Here is an 18440-nt window from a genome sequence, read left to right as displayed (position 1 = left end):
AAAAATTGAGATATTTCAGTCTGGACCAAAGAGGTGAACAAACAGTCCAACAGACAGAGCGGTATTGCCATCCATAAAGCTGCCACCATGGCTAAAAATAATGCATATTATCTATTTTGTGTTTGATGATTGAATACCAAACTAGATTTCATTCCAACTTAAATGTACTTTCCTATATCGGAAAGTCCTGAGAGGCTCATCATCAAATCTTGACTTTACAAATGAATGCTGGGGGCCATGCTGGATAAAATATCATCAAAGTTTTTTTAAATACTATTTAAAACTTTATTTCTATAACATTATTACCTTGTTCTCACAATCTAGCACCCCTCCCCAACAGACGTCCTAATAAAATGTCATACAAATGTTTTTTTGCTCCTTTTTTTTGCTTTCAGGTGACTAAACTGTGCCCATTTTCCCATCAGTAGTTGATTGTTTCTATCGTTTGTGTGTGTAGTTTATCCAGCCTATAGGTGGCCTGATGGTAGGCTGACTGGCACTTTGTTGGTTAATTGGGTACATGCCACCTATAGTTAGGTACATATTCATTTGGTAAGCTGAATGTTCAGGTTAGGTTTACACTGTAGGTTGTAAAGAGTCTACAGCAGACCTTCTGAATTTAATCTTTTATCAATGATTTTACTGATTTTGTGGTTGTGTGTGCCACAGAGGTCCTGTCTCCACCCCCAAACATCTCTGCATCAGTCAAAGATGGAGGACTGGTAGTGACATGGGGTCTGCCCCACAGTCGTGAAGACACTCACCCCTATTGCTTTGAATACCAGCTAGACATGGGCGACCAGGTACAGTATGGACAGTATGTAGAAATGAGATATACCATTTATTGCATTATGTCCCAGTGCACATAAACAAGAACTATCTAAATGAAGTGAACCTACTGACTGTTTCCTGGTGAATCTTTATCTTTTAAAAACAGGAAAGATCCAAAACCTTAACCGACCAGCTGTCATATACAGAACCCAATCCAGATCCTCACAGAACCTACAATGTGAGGATGAGAACGAGAATGACGTCCGATTGCCAACAATCTCCTCAGTGGAGTGACTGGAGTCACACCGTCAGTGAGTGCTATTAAAGTAATCTGGAATAGTGGTTTTACCAAAGACTGGTGACCTTTTATCATCTCCATCCACCTGCACGCTATGTTACATTTTCGGTCTGTATTTGTGTGTGTGTGTGTGTGTGTGTGTGTGTGTGTGTGTGTGTGTGTGTGTGTGTTTGTGTGTGTGTGTTTGTGTGTGTGTGTGTGTGTGTGTGTGTGTGTGTGTGTGTGTGTGTGTGTGTGTGTGTGTGTGTGTGTGTGTGTGCATGTGTGTCTGTTTGTAGCGGTGAAACAGTCATTTTACAAACTCAACACTCTGGTGATCATCTCAATTTCACTTGGAATACCCATGATCCTCCTGGCTGTGCTGCTGCTGGTGCGCCATCAGAGGTACTGTAGTGTCTCTAAGTTGACTAACTTGTTGACTCCTGCGTGACTCATACACACACTCACATATATTTTGATCACCTATTTGTTTTAAAACTATATACATATCAAGGTTTATTTTGTGTGTGTGTGTGTGTTTCAGGGTATCTAAGGTTCTGTTTCCTCAGATTCCTTGCCCCCCGCCAAAGTACAAATATTTCCTGGAAAAAAATGACACATTTAATGTAAGTACACATACTGAACACGCACACGCACACGCACATGCACGCGCACACACACACACACACACACACACATTTACACACATACATAGACACACACAGACGCAGACATCACACACTTTACCACTCACCTAACCACAAACACTTTGTTTTTTGTGTGTGTGTGTGTGTGTGTGTGTGTGTGTGTGTGTGTGTGTGTGTGTTGTTTCCAGGTCTTCTACCCTGCCCCATCAGCTGAGCCTGTAGAGGAGATCACAGAGGTGGAGGACACAGAGCAAAAGCCTCGATAGATATAATAAAAGCAATATGTGAAGGACACATTCACATTACATTATGGTTTTATTTTGCTAATGTCTTTTATAGCCTTAGCCAGCAAAGAAAGTTTGTTAAAAGTATACCAATATGACTGCAAAACATGCTAAGAATGTGTCAGTTGATGAGTTTTGATGAAATACGTTTGCTCTGCCTGAACTAGCTGATGAGCTGGTTCTGAAATGTTTACCTTTTTGCTGTGAAATAAAGATTAGTGATGCACTAATAGCATGTACTCATTTAAAATGAAATCATTTATTCAATCTGTATTTATGCACGGCGGTCCAATGAGAGCAGTTCACACACTTGGGAGCCAACAATGCAAATAAAGTGTTTATCAGTGTTTTAAGCCCCCCCAACGTCTGCCTTGAAGTCAATGGTTGCAGCGCTGCCATGAAGTACCATTTAAGTTTTTACACAAGGTGAAACTTAACAGGTTAAGTTGTATTAACACAGAGCAGTAAGTTGATGCAGTAGACAAAACAAGTTTACATTAGTAGTCATTACTAAAAATCATTAGTAAATATAAATAAATAATTCTGGAGTCATGTCAAAAATAAGCATTTTAAGTTCAAGCTTTAGTGCATAACTTTTTTATATTACAGTAATGAACATCTGTTTCATTTAAGCAATTGCCAAATGAGTTGATACAAAGCTAATTAAGATGATCAGCTCTCTCTCTGTATTTCTCAGCATGGCTATGCTCAGAAAATAGTGTTGTCTGGTGACTTCCACACGCAGAAAATCTAGTGAAGATAATTAACCTCTTCTGAAGAGTCCATCATGTTTTTTTTAATCAGTTTCATCAGCAAGAATTCCTCATGGGGGAGACCAAAACTACGCACTATAGCTTTAAACATGCAAAGAAACAAGAATAAATATAAACTATTAGGCCACTTTATATAAATATGTGTTTTACTTTATTACATAATACTGTAGCTTTAAGAACTATGTATCCAATATATTTGTTCCAATAAAACGGAAAGGAAATCAATACACACAAAACATTGTAGTTCACATTGTATTGTACTGCATGGAAAGTTTCACTAAAGAAACAGTTATAATTTCCCAGTAGCACTGCCCAGACCCCATCAGTCCCCACCCCGGTCTCGGTCATGGTGCAACAATAAATGTAGATAAACATGAACACTAAATTTAACCATACTAAACTAAAACCTGGATAATATAAACGCACACCCAAAACATTAACAGAACATTATTAAAACACACTTTAATTAGGACAGAAACCGTTCAGAGCCTTTGCATCACTTTAAGGCGGAAACTCAACATCCTTAGTTATCTCTGCTTAATATGATCTGTGCAATGCATACTTAAGCTGATTATTACAAACAACTGATGTGATTTCGTAATGAATTTGGTTTGTAACAAAAAATAAAAGAATAGGTAGTGACCACTGAAAAATTTAATTACAACTGAATCTGGGTTTACAATGTATAAAATCAAAATTTCAGTGGACAATAATGCAACTGAATATCAGTCTACTCCTTTATTATAACTGTATATTTGATAAAAAATACAAAATGTATGATACAATTTATATAGATATACTCAGGCGGTCTCCATGTTAACTGTTTACACGTTGACTGTTTACTGTCTACAAAATACTTATTTTCGTATAGCCATGTTACAAATAACATAAAGCTTCCGAAAACATTGAAATCGCAATAAACACAATTAATACTGATCAATATCCAGCTAATCATTTGTTAGCGCCATGCATGGAACATGTGATAAAAGTGGAACTAAAATGGCAAATACTACACTCAGACAATGTGTCAGGCTATTTTCACTCATAGAAGGCATGTGAGTAACTTAATATGCTGTTTTGGGCTAAAATAACATAAGCCGTGGTAAAATAGAGAGAAGGAGAAATCAAGAAGGAGAAGGACTTTCGGTCGGCACCAAAGTGCTTCTGGAAAACTGTTCGCCACCTCAGGAGGGGGAAGCGGGGAACCATCCAAGCTGTGTACAGTAAGGATGGGACACTGTTGACCTCAACTGAGGAGGTAATAGGGCGGTGGAAGGAGCACTTTGAGGAACTCCTGAATCCGACTAATATGCCCTCTATGTTAGAGGCAGAGCTGGAGGATAACGGGGGATTGTCGTCGATTTCCCAGGCGGAAGTCACTGATGTAGTCAAACAACTACACAGTGGCAAAGCCCCGGGGATTGATGAGATCCGTCCAGAAATGCTCAAGGCTCTGGGTGTGGAGGGGCTGTCCTGGTTGACACGCCTCTTCAACATTGCGTGGAAGTCTGGGACGGTGCCAAAGGAGTGGCAGACTGGGGTGGTGGTTCCCCTTTTTAAAAAGGGGGACCAGAGGGTGTGTGCCAATTATAGGGGTATCACACTTCTCAGCCTCCCTGGTAAAGTCTACTCCAAGGTGCTGGAAAGGAGGGTTCGGCCGATAGTCGAACCTCGGGTTGAGGAGGAACAATGCGGATTCCGGCCTGGTCGTGGAACAATGGACCAGATCTTCACTCTCGCAAGGATCCTGGAGGGAGCCTGGGAGTATGCCCAACCGGTCTACATGTGTTTTGTAGATTTGGAGAAGGCGTATGACCGGGTCCCCCGGGAGATACTGTGGGAGGTGCTGCGGGAGTATGGGGTGAGGGGGTCTCTACTCAGGGCCATCCAATCTCTGTATGACCAAAGTGAGAGCTGTGTCCGGGTTCTCGGTAGTAAGTCGGACTCGTTTCAGGTGAGGGTTGGCCTCCGCCAGGGTTGCGCTTTGTCACCAATCCTGTTTGTAATATTTATGGACAGGATATCGCGGCGTAGTCGGGGTGGGGAGGGGTTGCAGTTTGGTGGGCTGGGGATCTCATCGCTGCTCTTTGCAGATGATGTGGTCCTGATGGCATCATCGGTCTGCGACCTTCAGCACTCACTGGATCGGTTCGCAACCGAGTGTGAAGCGGTTGGGATGAGGATCAGCACCTCTAAATCGGAGGCCATGGTTCTCAGCAGGAAACCGATGGAATGCCTTCTCCAGGTAGGGAATGAGTCCTTACCCCAAGTGAAGGAGTTCAAGTACCTTGGGGTTTTGTTCGCGAGTGAGGGGACAATGGAGCGGGAGATTGGTCGGAGAATCGGCGCAGCGGGTGCGGTATTGCATTCAATCTATCGCACCGCCAGGACGAAAAAGAGAGCTGAGCCAGAAGGCAAAGCTCTCGATCTACCGGTCAGTTTTCGTTCCTACCCTCACCTATGGTCATGAAGGCTGGGTCATGACCGAAAGAACGAGATCCAGGGTACAAGCGGACGAAATGGGTTTCCTCAGGAGGGTGGCTGGCGTCTCCCTTAGAGATAGGGTGAGAAGCTCAGTCATCCGTGAGGAGCTCGGAGTAGAGCCGCTGCTCCTTTGCGTCGAAAGGAGCCAGTTGAGGTGGTTCGGGCATCTGGTAAGGATGCCCCCTGGGCGCCTCCCTAGGGAGGTGTTCCAGGCACGTCCAGCTGGGAGGAGGCCTCGGGGAAGACCCAGGACTAGGTGGAGGGATTATATCTCCAACCTGGCCTGGGAACGCCTCGGGATCCCCCAGTCGGGGCTGGTTAATGTTGCTCGGGAAAGGGAAGTTTGGGGTCCCCTGCTGGAGCTGCTCCCCCCGCGACCCGACACCGGATAAGCGGACGAAGATGGATGGATGGATGGATGGTGGTAAAATATTTTGACAAGAACATAGATTTATGTCATTGTCTTCATGGGTTTTGTTGTGTTAAGGTGCCTTCAAGTGTCATTTTATAGCTTGAACTTTCTATTTTCTAACGATACTAAGCATGGCATGGGACGGACGATAATCTTTTTATCGTAACATGTCTATTTGCACAATTTTGGGGCAAAAATGAAGAGAAACACAGCAATTGACAAAGCAAAAGATAACTTTAGTAGCAGCAGCAGCAGTAGTAGTAGTAGTGGTGGTGAGCTCAGTCTCTGGCTACATCTACACTACTACGTTTTAATTTATAAGCATAATTTCAAGAGAAACACAATCTCTGTCCACACGAGTTTTAAAAAGGCTCCATAGCAGAACTAATCTCCCTCCATATTAACACGTCTGACAACCATATAGTGACCATTCGCATACACTGGGCATTAGAGCCCAACCGATAAAAGATTTTTAATACAAAATATTTGGTGATTTAAATTTTTTATATTCCGATATATTGGCAGAAAATAAACTTGTACAGAACAGAGCAACATCAAAATATATTAAAAGTTCTGATAAATAAAATGTATAAAAATACAAACTTAAGATATGAAACTTACAGTCATTTGAAAAAAAAACACAATAACAAAAAAAAATCAAAGAGTGTTGCCAACAGGGACGTTGTAGAGCGCCCTCTGGTGAACAAACTATTCAACGCCAACACTCATAACATGGCTGAAGGGTGTTTCGTCCGTTTTTATTTTTTAAATATTCATTTATCGGCCATTATAAATGCCGATAACGATAGTTTGGAAAATACCTAATATTGGCCGGGCTCTACTGGGCATGCACGTGCACATGCAAACAGGAAGCAGATTGTCTGACATTACTCTGCGGCTGAAAATCAATAATGTATAAATTGGTCACGATGGTGAAAAGTAAGACCAGAGATGTATTTGCTTGGACTGACAACGAAGTTGGGCTGTTACTGAAAGGTATGTAAGCCTACCTAAGACTGACTGATGTTCGTCATCGTTTCCAAAGGTCTCCGTTCGTGCCACTCCAGACTACAAAACAACCCTGGAGTTTTTAAACCAAAACTCTGGCAGCATTGTTTCCAAAATCAGTTTTATGGGCTCCTAAATGCTGCAGTAATGTGGACACGAGGCGTTAAATGTAGCAGTGTAGATGTAGCCTCTGACGCAAGTAAAGATGAAGCCCTGCTGAGCTTGCCGCAGCGCTCAGATAGTAACCACATCATTGCGTGTTCAAGTCAAATGGTACTTTCTGAGGCCACAGTCATGGGTCTAAGTTGTTTATTCGCTTTCTGACTGCATTGTGCATGTTAACTGGAACACTTTGCAGATACTTCAGACTGAAAATATTTCAGCTCGGATTCAAGTTTGCCGTAAGTGAAGGCTCAAAATGTGGCAAATCTGACAATTTGACTGCTACAAAGTAAGTGTTCACAGTTCAGTGGGTAAGAGGAAATGTCACAGCGGAACTTTGGAGAAAACAGTGTTTCAGTCTGGCAGATTGACATATATGTTGAGAACAGCAAACACACATTTTCCTTCCTTTTTTATACTAGATTAAGATCAGTATGAGCTCATTTAAGACCTGAAAATGGGCTTGTAGGTTGGATATCGCCAGTGACTGAGAAAAACCTAGTGTTGCAAAATAAATAAAGTCACATTTCCCATTTCCTGTGCTGCTTTCACCCTCTGTTCTGCTACAGTGGCTTCGGATAAGATAAAATGCATGCAGACAAGCCACACAGATTAAATAGATCACTGTACTCAAGGGTGACTTCCCCAAGCAGAAATGAAACATAAAAAGCCATCAACTCTTTGTCTGTGTGTTCGCAGACAAAAAAACAATTACAATACATCACCACACAACGATGTAAAACCATTTTTCTTTTATCACACAAAACATCATAATACATGCAGATGACCAGAGACTTATTACTGAGGCCATTAGTTTGAAAACATTTGTGTTTTGACAGGCAAACACAGCCTTCCTCACACACAATGACGGACCACATATGAAGAACATCGGTCTTCCAAAATAAAACCACAGTAATAGAGATAGTGTGCGATATATTTGCACAGCATCTTTTTTTTCTTTCTTCTTTTTTTTCCCCCACACTCACTCGAACAGCAATTTAAAAACAGTTCAAGGTCTCTGGAGTACGTGGTAAAATATGTACTTGTAATTGACAAGGTTTGCATACACTACACTGGCCTCTTTTTGATAATCTTGTCAAATGTAATACACCGAATGGGAAGTTTTTGTTTTAAACTTATACTAAAGTGACTCAATTATTGATTAAAAAAAGAAAGAATAACCCTGCAAAAATACACGGATCCTTTATGTGCCACGTACTGTTACTCCCATCTTGTTTGTCCACCTGATTAATGGCTTTCGTTCTGTCAGGATTCAATAGACCGAGCTGCTGCTGTTACACATTTCCATGTAGATAAACTCTGTGGAGGACACCATTGAAAATGTGTTAAGAGTTGAGCGAGTACATGAGCCATTAGCCACGATGGACATTTCAGAGTTGAAATAAAACTCACTGTGTGTGTGTTTGTGCCTGTGTGAGTCCATGGACCATATTTACCTGTAGTGTAACAAGTGTGGTGTGTGTGTGTGTGTGTGTGTGTGTGTGTGTGTGTGTGTCTTTCATACCTTGTCCAAAGCTGGTGTGCTGTAGCTGGGTTTTGTCCAGTGGGTTTGTGAGGGGGGCTATACCGACATTTGAGCCCGTACCCCTTCTGCAGCTCTCTATCAGTGTTTCCAGGGTCCGAAAACTCTGCAGTCTGACTCCTAAATCCTGCATATCACACAAACCATGAATATCATCCTTGTGTGTGCGAGTGTGGACATGTGCGAATCTTCTTGAAGATGTTGACCCACCTGAAGACACCAGCCCTCAGCGGAGCGTACAATCCTGTAGGTGTGCACAAATGGCGCTTTCCTGCAAAAACACCAAGTTTAGGAATTTTAAGAGTTTTGCTGTGAATGTGTAAAATCTGAAACTGTGTACTCACATGTTGTAATAATTAAATGCAACGAGAGATTGTATGTGGATCTGGGGGCAGAGGCTGAACTATTTCAGTTACGTGTTCGGCACACATTATAGGCAGTCTTTAGAACTCAATTGTCTTTTTTCTTAATTTTTAAATTTTTCACTCGCTATTATAATTCTGTTTGTCTTTCAAAAATGTTGTATATGGATTCATTATGTAAAATATGTTTCAAAGTCTGGTCTACTCCCATTTTGAAGCACTTTGAAAGTTTGAAGATATGAAAAAATGTCATGACTTATGGCTGTAATTCTTATTATCTAGACCTTTAAAATATTATGACTGAACTACTTGAAACAAAGCTTGTAGAATGTTTGTTTTGTCCAAGGAGTCCCCAGTATACAGTGGTGGAATGTAATAGAATACATTTACTCAAGTAATACGTAAGTACAAATTTGAGGTACTTATACCTTTTTTGAATAGGCCCATTTAATGCTACTTTATACTTCTACTCCACTACATTTCAGAGGGAAATATTGTACTTTTTTTTACTCTACTCTGTTTATCTGACAGCTACAGCTATTACTTTTCAGATCAAGATTTTATACGTCAAACATACAGGTATGATCAGTTTATAAGATATATATTGTTATGAAACAAACCACCCAGCAGTACATATAGTTGTTAAAATAACGTTGTTCAGATGCTGCTCAGACAGTCATGAATCAGGAATCAAATTCTTATAATAGTTTTAGCATTAGATTTTGAATGCAAGACTTTTACTATTAACAGTATGTTTTTATTGTGGTGTTGCTACTTTTACTAAGTAAAATATCTACTACTGCTAAGAGTAGTTCTTCCACCACGGTCAGTATGTTGTTGTGCATGTTTATAGCGTTCTACTTTAGTAAAGTGAACATACTGTAGATTTCCAGGTATTTCTACTTTAAATTGTTTTATTTTTCAAATTTTCTTATTGTACTTGTGCTACTGTAAGTTGAGTACTGCCGTGGAGTTTGTCGATGGCAACACAAGACCTCCAACAGCTTCAAATGCATTTAGACAAAAAATAGACTAGCCTACCATTGTTCAGATCATTCTGTTCTTATATAATGTAAATGTAGTGTAAACTGTAACTGTAGCTGCTTTCAAATGTCTTTTTATGCCCAAATGCGTGTTTACATGAAAAGTGTTTAAGGCGCCTGTACATAATCGAGTGAAAATGCACTCAAAATATTTCAATTCAAGGTTGTAAAAAATATTGTTTCACTAAAAATACTGCATACAAATGTAATGATTAAAACTACGATGCAGTCTATTTACAATTTACATGTTAACTTATTTGATCCCACCTTGTTTCTGTGCATTTTTCTTTGACAGTCTACAGTATGTATGCCTGTAAATCATTGAAAATATTAGTAATTCATAGTATTACAAATTTCTTTTATGAGATATTGTGTAAAAGCTCGCATCAGCTTGTCTGCAGATGAGATATAAATAGTTATGTTACTATAAATAAAACCACCGGCGAGGAGACAGCTTCAATGACCCAACACACTCATGAAGGTGTCACTCCTATACATGAACTCAGCTAATCGTTGTACAACCGCTCTCACAGCTCACCTCACACACAGACAGTAGCCCCCCTGCACGGTCTCGCTGTCCCTCAGCAGAAAGCTGCCATCGTGTCCAAACCTCTCCAGCAGCCTCTCTGTGGCTCCGCTTCCAATTCTCCCGTAGTAAATGGAGCGGACCAGCATCCCTTCCCTCTCCATGTTGCCTCTGAGACTGGCCCCCGTGTGTGTTTAAGGAGGTGAAGGTGCAGCAGGCTGTAGCAGCAGATGAATGTGTGAAACGCTGAGACAGGAAAAGCTTTTCTGGTTTTCACACTTTTTGTTGTCGTGCAACTGCACCGCACACCTTGTGCACTTTGTCTAACCAGAATAAAGGCTTTTATCTCTTGAATGGAAAAGTATATTTTTAGTAATAATTTTCGCTCACAAAACAAACAACACTCACATAACACAACTAATTGCTCAGTCCTGCTCCATAATTTTGCCTTTCTGATAACCCCTGTGTGTAAACAGTCACAATGTAGCCTGAATGATGAAAGATGAAAGATGAAATATTGTCTGTTGGACTCTGATGGCAGACCTTATACAGCTGCGTACGTCCTCACGTAGTCTGAGATCCACAGGTCAGAGATTTTTAGTTGCCCCCCGCATTTTAAAACTAGAGGGGACCGTTCGTTTCAAGCTGTGGCACCTAGGCTGTGGAACGCATTGCCTCCTTCCGCACGTTGTTTGGACTCAGTTACAAATTTTGTGGTTTTCTGCTTATTTTGTTTATGTACTGTAATGTATAAATGTTGTGTATCCATCCATTTGTTGTAAAGCACTTTGTGATTTTTATCTGTGAAATGTGCTATACAAATACATTTTACTTACTTACTTAATTACACCATCAGGGTGTGAAGCAGGAAAAGTTAATTTAAAGGATTTAAAAGCTGTGTGAAAGTGGTTTATGATAAAGTCAGAAGACAGAGGTTTATGACTTTCAGCAAACACATACGTGCATTAAGCAATGTCCCCCCCACCCCCCCACCACCACCAACCAATCCACCCACCCACACATGCACAAAAACAAAGACATCCAACCTATAGCTGAGATTTGATTTGGTGCGCTCTCCAGAGCTTTTACTCAACAAGAAGTATTTCACAGCACATTTCTTATTACAGTGGTTACATGAAGTCCTTATTCAGCTTCTTTAACAAGATAAAACTAACGAGAATTTCAACAGAATACGACGTCATCTAACGGTTATAATTAGTTCAAACTAGGGCTGCAGCTATCGATTATTTTAGGCCTATTCAATTGATTAATAAAGTTCTACTTTTGATTTATTGAAGAGCAATAATAAATATATAATAGAGCTGTTTCCTTTTCGGGAAAACGCAACATGTGCATTGCTTAGGTTATTGCTTTATTGTTAGACTTGAGGTCTATTTAAAAAAAAAAGACAGGCCTACAACACAGTCTATAATCTTAAATTAGCCTGGGAGGCTGATCTTAACCTATCGTTCACAGAAAAAGAACACTTTAAAGAATAGGCTATAAAAAACATTGCTGGAACTCAGAACCAGACTAGTGCAATGTATACAGAGTATACTGGTCCTCCTCTATTATATAGGGTGAAATTAAGGTAGGCCCTATAGCCCGAATTGCTGGGGGTGCAGGGTGGGAGTCTCTTCCACATGATGTGGTCCTGCCCTGTTGTCCAAAAATTCTGGTCTGCTATACATTTGAATATCAAAATGATCCTTAAATTAGACATACCATTCTGCCCGAGATTGTTCTTACTGAGTGATGCTTTTCCTCTAAAACCTATACTTGCACCACAGGCAAACTGGGTCCAGACATCCATCATGTTGGGCAGAAAACTTATTGCAACGGAATAGAAAGCGATCAATCTGCCACCTGCCAGGGTGTGGTTTTCTCAGTTGGGTATTGTGGCTGCACACAAGGGCCTTTCCTTCAGACTCAACAATCAGGTGGAGAAATAGAGTGCTAAGTTGGGAAATTACATCTCCTTTTAAAGGTTATTCGTGCACATTATAACAGAAAAAGCTACCCAGGATACCAAGTAGGGAAAAGCAGCTCCACCCAGCTCAGCTACAACTTTGAAATGCTGCTCACACATAAATGCACCCACTAGTAGCCCATGTCAAGGATAGATACTTAACACTGAAGCACTGTTTATTATTGGAAAGATGTCAGGCTAATTTACATGATTTTATGAAAGCCTCACAAGCTAACTCTACTAAGTCAGGAATGTGTATAGGCATAATTAACATTTACTTAATGTCTATACTGCAGCAGTTTATAAAGTTTCTGTTGTATTGTGAGAGGGAGAGTTGTAATAAGTTATGTCTTCAGCCTACACATTTATGGTCATTATCAATGTTTTTTTGATTGATTCGTCATATTTTGGCTGTATAAACACCTGGGTACTTTTTATTAATATGGTTCTCATCATTATTTGAAGTTATAGTGCTCATATTATGCTTTTTCCCTTTCCTTTATTGTGTTATATAATTTTTTTGTGCATGTTATACAGTGAAAAAGCCCAAAGTCCCCCCCAAAGGGACTTACCATCTCCAACAGAAAACAGCGTTCACAAACTGCTCCAAACAGCTCTATTGTAGTCCAGTCTTTACTTCAGAGACAAACGCTCGTCACTTTGTAACACACATTATAATGGTCGCCTAGCTGCTAGTGTGGCACGCCCTCATACTCTGCTTCTGACTGGCTAGTAGTCCTTACCTAGCTACTGCGCATCGGAGACTCCCAACAAAGATGGACCAGAAGTGCGATGCCTCACTCGGTAGCTAAAACAGAGAGCTCAACACACAGGGTGAAAAGAGGAGCTGTAGCAATGTGCAGTATGGCAAAAATATTTTATGAAAAAAAAATATGAAAATGAAAATGAGCATAATATGAACACTTTAAGTTAAAGACCAAAAACAAGATCTGTCAGTGAGTCAATCAGGAACAAGTCAACGGGTTTTGTCAGATTTTTTAATTTACATTTTCAATGACATACTATACACATGCACAGTCTGTCACAAATCCCTTGATCTGCTTCAATTCTGACTTTGACTTATTTCAGAATCAGAAAGTTTTTTTTATTGCCAAGTACGTATTTTAACACATACATGGAATTCAGATAGTAAATATAAAGACATCATGCGCAATATGCTCCTTGTTGTCTTTTTCACCATTTTCTCCTGTTTATTCTCCGGCCTCTAGTGAGTTGATGGTTCGGAGCTCTTCAGAAAACCTCTCACTCAGATCTCTGTTGGTCTGCAGGAAACCACCCAGCCTCTTCAGCTGCTCAGTGTCCTAAGGAAGAGACAGAGTCGGTTGAAGTAATGGGATGACTTTTTTTTATATGTATTATTTATAAGTGTGCAAGTGCACATGGACATATTTGTTATTCGCACCGGTGTCTTTGTATCATCATCAGCAGCATGTAGTAACTCCTGCAGACTCTCTTGTAGCAACTCAGCCTCCCATTGGCAGATTAAGTCGGCGCTGGCCTCCCATTGGCTGACAGAATCACACTCTATTCCACTCAGGTTAGCAGAATCCATTTGGTCCAAACCAGAGACACATATTGACAAGTCAACACTGAGCATCTGGACAAACAAAATGCACATGAACACAAACTGTGACACAAAACAACATGGACGCAGCAGCAGCACACACACACAGACAAACACGCTCACCTCCTTGATCTGTTGGCCAACTTTTGCCATCTGCGGTACGTGGCTGAACTGCCGCACAAGAATTTTCACAGTGGTCTGGTAGTGCCTCATCCATTCATCCGTCACACGGAACTCATAAGAGTGCATCAACTCGTTCCTGTACCGGATCACCTAGAATCACGCATGCACACATTTATTTGAAAAGGTCGGAAGGCAAAACAAACATATCAACCTCCAGCGATGATGACATCACTTTCTGGACCAATCTAACAAATACAAAGCTCTTTGTTTTGCAATTAAACTCATCCATCTTTACTTCGCGGCCAAGTCACTGATATTTTCCAAAGCTAAGTTGTTGATGCAAAATATTTCATATGCATTCAACAATAAAAGTGTAAAAATAAGGTGGGAAACTGAATCCAACATGCAACTTATTGTTTTGGTGGGGAGTTGAATACTGAGTGCACATGATCGTTTGAGCGCTTCCCTCCTAGCAGTTTAAATGATGCTATTCAATGTGCATCGTTAACTTTTTCTTTATTGACTGTTGTGTGCTCAGTTTTTTGTTCTGCTTTTGGTAATTCTCCAGCCACCACTTTCTGGTGTTCACATCCATTTCATTTTGAAGCCATTTGTGAAGACTCTTGTAGTCTGTGTACACAGAGTTTTAGTCTTGAACCTACAAGTTTTATGCCTCTGCCCCCTGGTATATAAGGCTTGACTTCACAACGTGACGATGCATAGCATGCTCATTTTTAAACAATATGACTGTTTACCTCTCTCACAAATTTTGGATCCACAGAGCAGAAACAATCACAGTAGTTGATTAGGTTGAGCAGAGCCGAGGCATCGCATTGATCTGCCCCCTTGACCTTCCCCTGACCCCGCGGCATGTAGGCTACTAGAGAGAGAGAGAGAGAGAGAGAGAGAGATAGATAGATAGACAGATAGATAGAGAGAGTGAGAGAGAGACAGAGAAAGAAAGACATCCATTAGACTCACACATTCAGTTGAATCTATGTTGAATATCCAGATCCTTTGAGAACTTTTCAGCCTGTCATATTGTTCTGACAGATCAAGAAATGCTTCAGTTGGGTGATACAATGTTCTCCACAGACGTTAATTTGACCAAATTAAGCTGTACTTGTTTTAACATATTAATGCCTGCAAGCAACTCATGGTTATTTCCATCTTTTTCTCTATTGATTGATCAATTGTTTAGTAAGAATCAGAAAAAAGTTTATTGCCAAGAAAATACTTACAATAATTTTGCCTGGATGGTTGGTGCATACATAGACAAACATATTGGACATTAATACGAAATAAACAATACAAACAGAAACAAGATATACAAAAAAGCTGTTTAACATAAGAAAAAAAGAAGAAAATGTTTGGCTGAATGGCTGCAGAATGTGCTAAAAATAGCAGGTGAGTGGCCGTGTAGAAGTGCACCATCATTGTCAGCGAATGAAATGTCAAAAAATTAGGAGCCCCTAAGTCCTGTCAGCTCAAGATACAGTCCTTTTTATATGTGATACGAAGACCTAGTGCTCCAGGAATTGGGAGTTTACTGGTTATTGTGACAATAAATATAAGAGCTTTAACAATAACTTCACTAGTTGATCAACATAAAATAAATCACCAACTATTTTGATAATCACTTAGGCCTAATCATTATATACATTTTTCATGAAAATATGCCAAATATGTACTGGCTCAAGCTTCCCAAACATTAGGAATTGATACTTTCCTTTGTCATACATATGTAGATGAAAAATAGCCTTTTAGGTAATTCTGGCATTTTTAACTCACGTATAAACATGCATTTTATTAACTTGCACTATACCCTTCTAAAATAAACTGAATTGAATATATATTAAATTAATTGTTTTGGGTTTTGGACTGCTGGTAGAAAAAAAAAAAAGGCAATCAACATCGATAATTTTGGGCTGTCGCATGCATTCAAATCTTTTACATAGACAAAACAAATAAGAAAACATCGTCAGATTAATCGATAACAGAAAAAAGGCGGCTCCATAATTTACAGCTTTTTACTGGTTTGAATGATTGTCTATGTGATTGTCTTTTATGTACTGTATGTTCCTGTGTAATGCCTTTTTATTTTTATCTGATTGGCACAAAGACCAATTCCAATCAATGAACTTGAACTTGATAAACCTGCTTGCTTTGGCAACTTCGCCTTTTGCTGTGTTGTGCACCCATAAAGGTTATTTCCTGTGAAATCCAGGGGCTCACTGCGCTTGTGTTGTTTATGACAACTATTCCACTGTGTGTGTGTGTGTGTGTGTGTGTGTGTGGACTACCTTGGCCAGTTCCCAGTGGTCTGTTCTCCAGTTGGGAGGGAAACAGTTGTCCCAGTTCACTGTGGAATCTGGCTGTCTGTGGTGTTTTAGGATTATTGTCTGCCACTCGGAACACACCCTGCATGCTGAGGAAAGCTACTCAAACACGCACGCACGCACGCACGCACGCACACACACACACACACACACACACACACACACACACACACACACACACACACACACACACACACACACACGCTTATGCTTACGACGTATGTAGCAAGTTACTGTGAGAATAAATATTACAGCGATTGGCGTTTTGGTCGCAATTAACTCATAATTACTGAGTTATCACAGTTAACCGCTGTACCACAGGAGTTTCACGAATAACAAGAATGAAATGACCTCAACTAAGCAGGGTTTAGAGACTAACCCTATTCCCTCTGGGCTTGCAAGAAGTCACACACGGTTTCCGTAGCAGAGTGTTTTGATTAAGCAGATCTCGGTGGAAAGCTCTCATGTGGTCGTTTATGAAGGGAAGCAGGCCATCCTTCAGTATGAGAAGACACCGTCCAGCTTTCAGCCAGTTTTTATACTCCTTGTCGTTGAGACGTACCGCCAGCTCCTCGCGAACCATTTCGGCCTTACTTCCCGATCCCGATATAAAAACATCACAAAGAAGCAGGAGGACAAGTTCAGGCTAACTCCTCATGTTTAGCTCCACCCTCTCGGTGCTAGCAACAGAGCGGCCACAAGATGGCGCCGTCTACTTTAGAAACACTAGGATGGGGCTGTTATGGACAGCTCGTCCAGGCCAGGCGTGCTGCTGTCAGGGCTTGTTTGGCCCAGAGAGAAGCTCCAAGCGGCAAAGCCCCTGCTGTAAGGTTAGCCTAACAACTTTGTCAGGATGACCATCATTGTGTTGAACTATTTTGACTCTCCCCCAGGAAACTGCAGGCGCTAATGCATTTTTCTGAGTTTTCTATGCATCCCGTAGAGCTGGGAGTGTGGGTGTGTTAGAGGGAACCTCTCTATTGCATACAGATGCACAATTAATGATTTAAAAATAATAATTATTCCAACCATTATATAGATCTTTTGCTGACATGGCTGCAAACATTAAAGGCTGGCAAGGCTGGCTGATGAACGCTGCAGCTGATGCCTCATGATTGAAAAAAGGTTAGTCTAGCTTGATTAAGTAGTGGAAGGGTGGATAATAATTAAAAAAGGAAATGTTTTTTCATGTAAAAAGAGGATGAATGTTTGACATGACAGGGTCGGTCCATGGCTATATTATAGCTGCTTATTTAAATTATGAATGAAGCCTACAATTCTGGATTTGTTTTTTAGAGGCCTCTAGCCATAGCATCTAAGCAGGTCATTTGTATAATTTGAGACTATATCCAGTTTCATAACCCTGGATTCGGTGCATTGTGCCACCCTGAGGCAGCCCCTCATGAGTGGTGGCATCACCAAGCTGCTATACCTCTGCGGTGAAGACGAGGGTTGGAAAACCCACAGGACTCGGGCCGGCAGCTGCATGCACTGATGTCCCTGAGGCTGCCGCTGGAGGTGTTCATCAGGGAGGCGAGCTGGAGTTTCTGACAGATTCCATGTATCAACTGAGGCTCAGGGCTTGCAGGAGGAGGGAGGCTAGACTGAGCAGGATGGACAAACATGTAGAAAGTATTAAAAGAAAATACACTTTAAAACACTAAAGCCCCATCAGTACGTTACAGTAAAATGCTTGCACGCACTAAAGTGTCCCAGAGCTTGTGTCCCAGCTCGTCCACAGCTAATTAATATTGTGCAGAGCTGCCTATTTATATTGAATTGTAATTATACAAGAATGAATTATAGAAAAGGCAGATACCAGTTTATCAAGCAACCAATTGTGCTTACACTTTACAGCTGGGGTTTCATTTAGTGACAAACCAGATAAATCCACCATAGCCTTACTGTAATTTTCAAAATGTTCAAACAACTCACGTGATGTACAAAACGTCATAAAATGAAGGAGCTGTTTCTTACAAGCTATTCCATTTAGCCATTTAGCAACGTGGCTCTAGGCATGGTAATGTTGCTCTGTTGGTCAGCTGGACCACCACTTTGGTCCACACTTAAATATCTCAACACTTATTGGATGGATTGAAGTGAACTTACAGTACAGACATTCATGATCCCTC

At 40.7% G+C, this 18440-nt stretch overlaps 3 protein-coding genes across 9 annotated transcripts in view; 1 reads left to right on the top strand and 2 right to left on the bottom strand.

Moving 5' to 3' along the window:
* LOC114565860 (granulocyte-macrophage colony-stimulating factor receptor subunit alpha-like) overlaps window positions 1-2218 on the top strand; it is a 6851-nt gene extending 4633 nt beyond the window's left edge. For 4 of the 5 annotated variants that reach the window (XM_028594146.1, XM_028594147.1, XM_028594148.1 and 1 more), the window contains exons 7-11: window positions 670-803; window positions 938-1082; window positions 1348-1453; window positions 1593-1674; window positions 1884-2218. In XM_028594146.1, coding sequence (XP_028449947.1) covers window positions 670-803; window positions 938-1082; window positions 1348-1453; window positions 1593-1674; window positions 1884-1961 — 545 coding nt within the window. In that variant the 3' untranslated portion in view covers window positions 1962-2218. The remainder of the gene's footprint in view (window positions 1-669; window positions 804-937; window positions 1083-1347; window positions 1454-1592; window positions 1675-1883) is intronic. The other variant, XM_028594150.1, reaches the window with a different exon arrangement.
* A 5337-nt stretch (window positions 2219-7555) lies between these two features.
* On the bottom strand, window positions 7556-10922 carry LOC114565690 (SH2 domain-containing protein 1A). 3 transcript variants are annotated; one of them, XM_028593885.1, is made up of 5 exons: window positions 10836-10922; window positions 10305-10510; window positions 8572-8632; window positions 8344-8488; window positions 7556-8138 (listed from the first exon to the last, which is right to left on the bottom strand). In XM_028593885.1, exons 2-5 carry the CDS (start codon window positions 10454-10456, stop codon window positions 8092-8094), a joined length of 405 nt encoding a protein of 134 aa, XP_028449686.1. In that variant the 5' UTR covers window positions 10457-10510; window positions 10836-10922; the 3' UTR covers window positions 7556-8091. The 3 variants fall into 3 exon arrangements, with proteins under 3 accessions (XP_028449686.1, XP_028449684.1, XP_028449685.1); XM_028593883.1 differs by having other exon boundaries at window positions 10701-10884; XM_028593884.1 differs by lacking the exon at window positions 10836-10922 and having other exon boundaries at window positions 10305-10580.
* A 2320-nt stretch (window positions 10923-13242) lies between these two features.
* LOC114565531 (uncharacterized protein CXorf38) lies at window positions 13243-17059 on the bottom strand. Its single transcript, XM_028593634.1, has 6 exons — window positions 16688-17059; window positions 16273-16407; window positions 14725-14847; window positions 13970-14119; window positions 13685-13879; window positions 13243-13583 (listed from the first exon to the last, which is right to left on the bottom strand). Exons 1-6 carry the CDS (start codon window positions 16889-16891, stop codon window positions 13473-13475), a joined length of 918 nt encoding a protein of 305 aa, XP_028449435.1. The 5' UTR covers window positions 16892-17059; the 3' UTR covers window positions 13243-13472.
* Window positions 17060-18440: the final 1381 nt, after the last annotated feature.

Source organism: Perca flavescens, chromosome 12 (genome assembly GCF_004354835.1).
Source record: "Perca flavescens isolate YP-PL-M2 chromosome 12, PFLA_1.0, whole genome shotgun sequence".
In the NCBI taxonomy this organism is placed as follows: domain Eukaryota; kingdom Metazoa; phylum Chordata; class Actinopteri; order Perciformes; family Percidae; genus Perca; species Perca flavescens.
The sequence above is the reverse complement of the archived record's forward strand: the minus strand, read 5'-3'. Positions and strand labels throughout refer to the sequence as shown.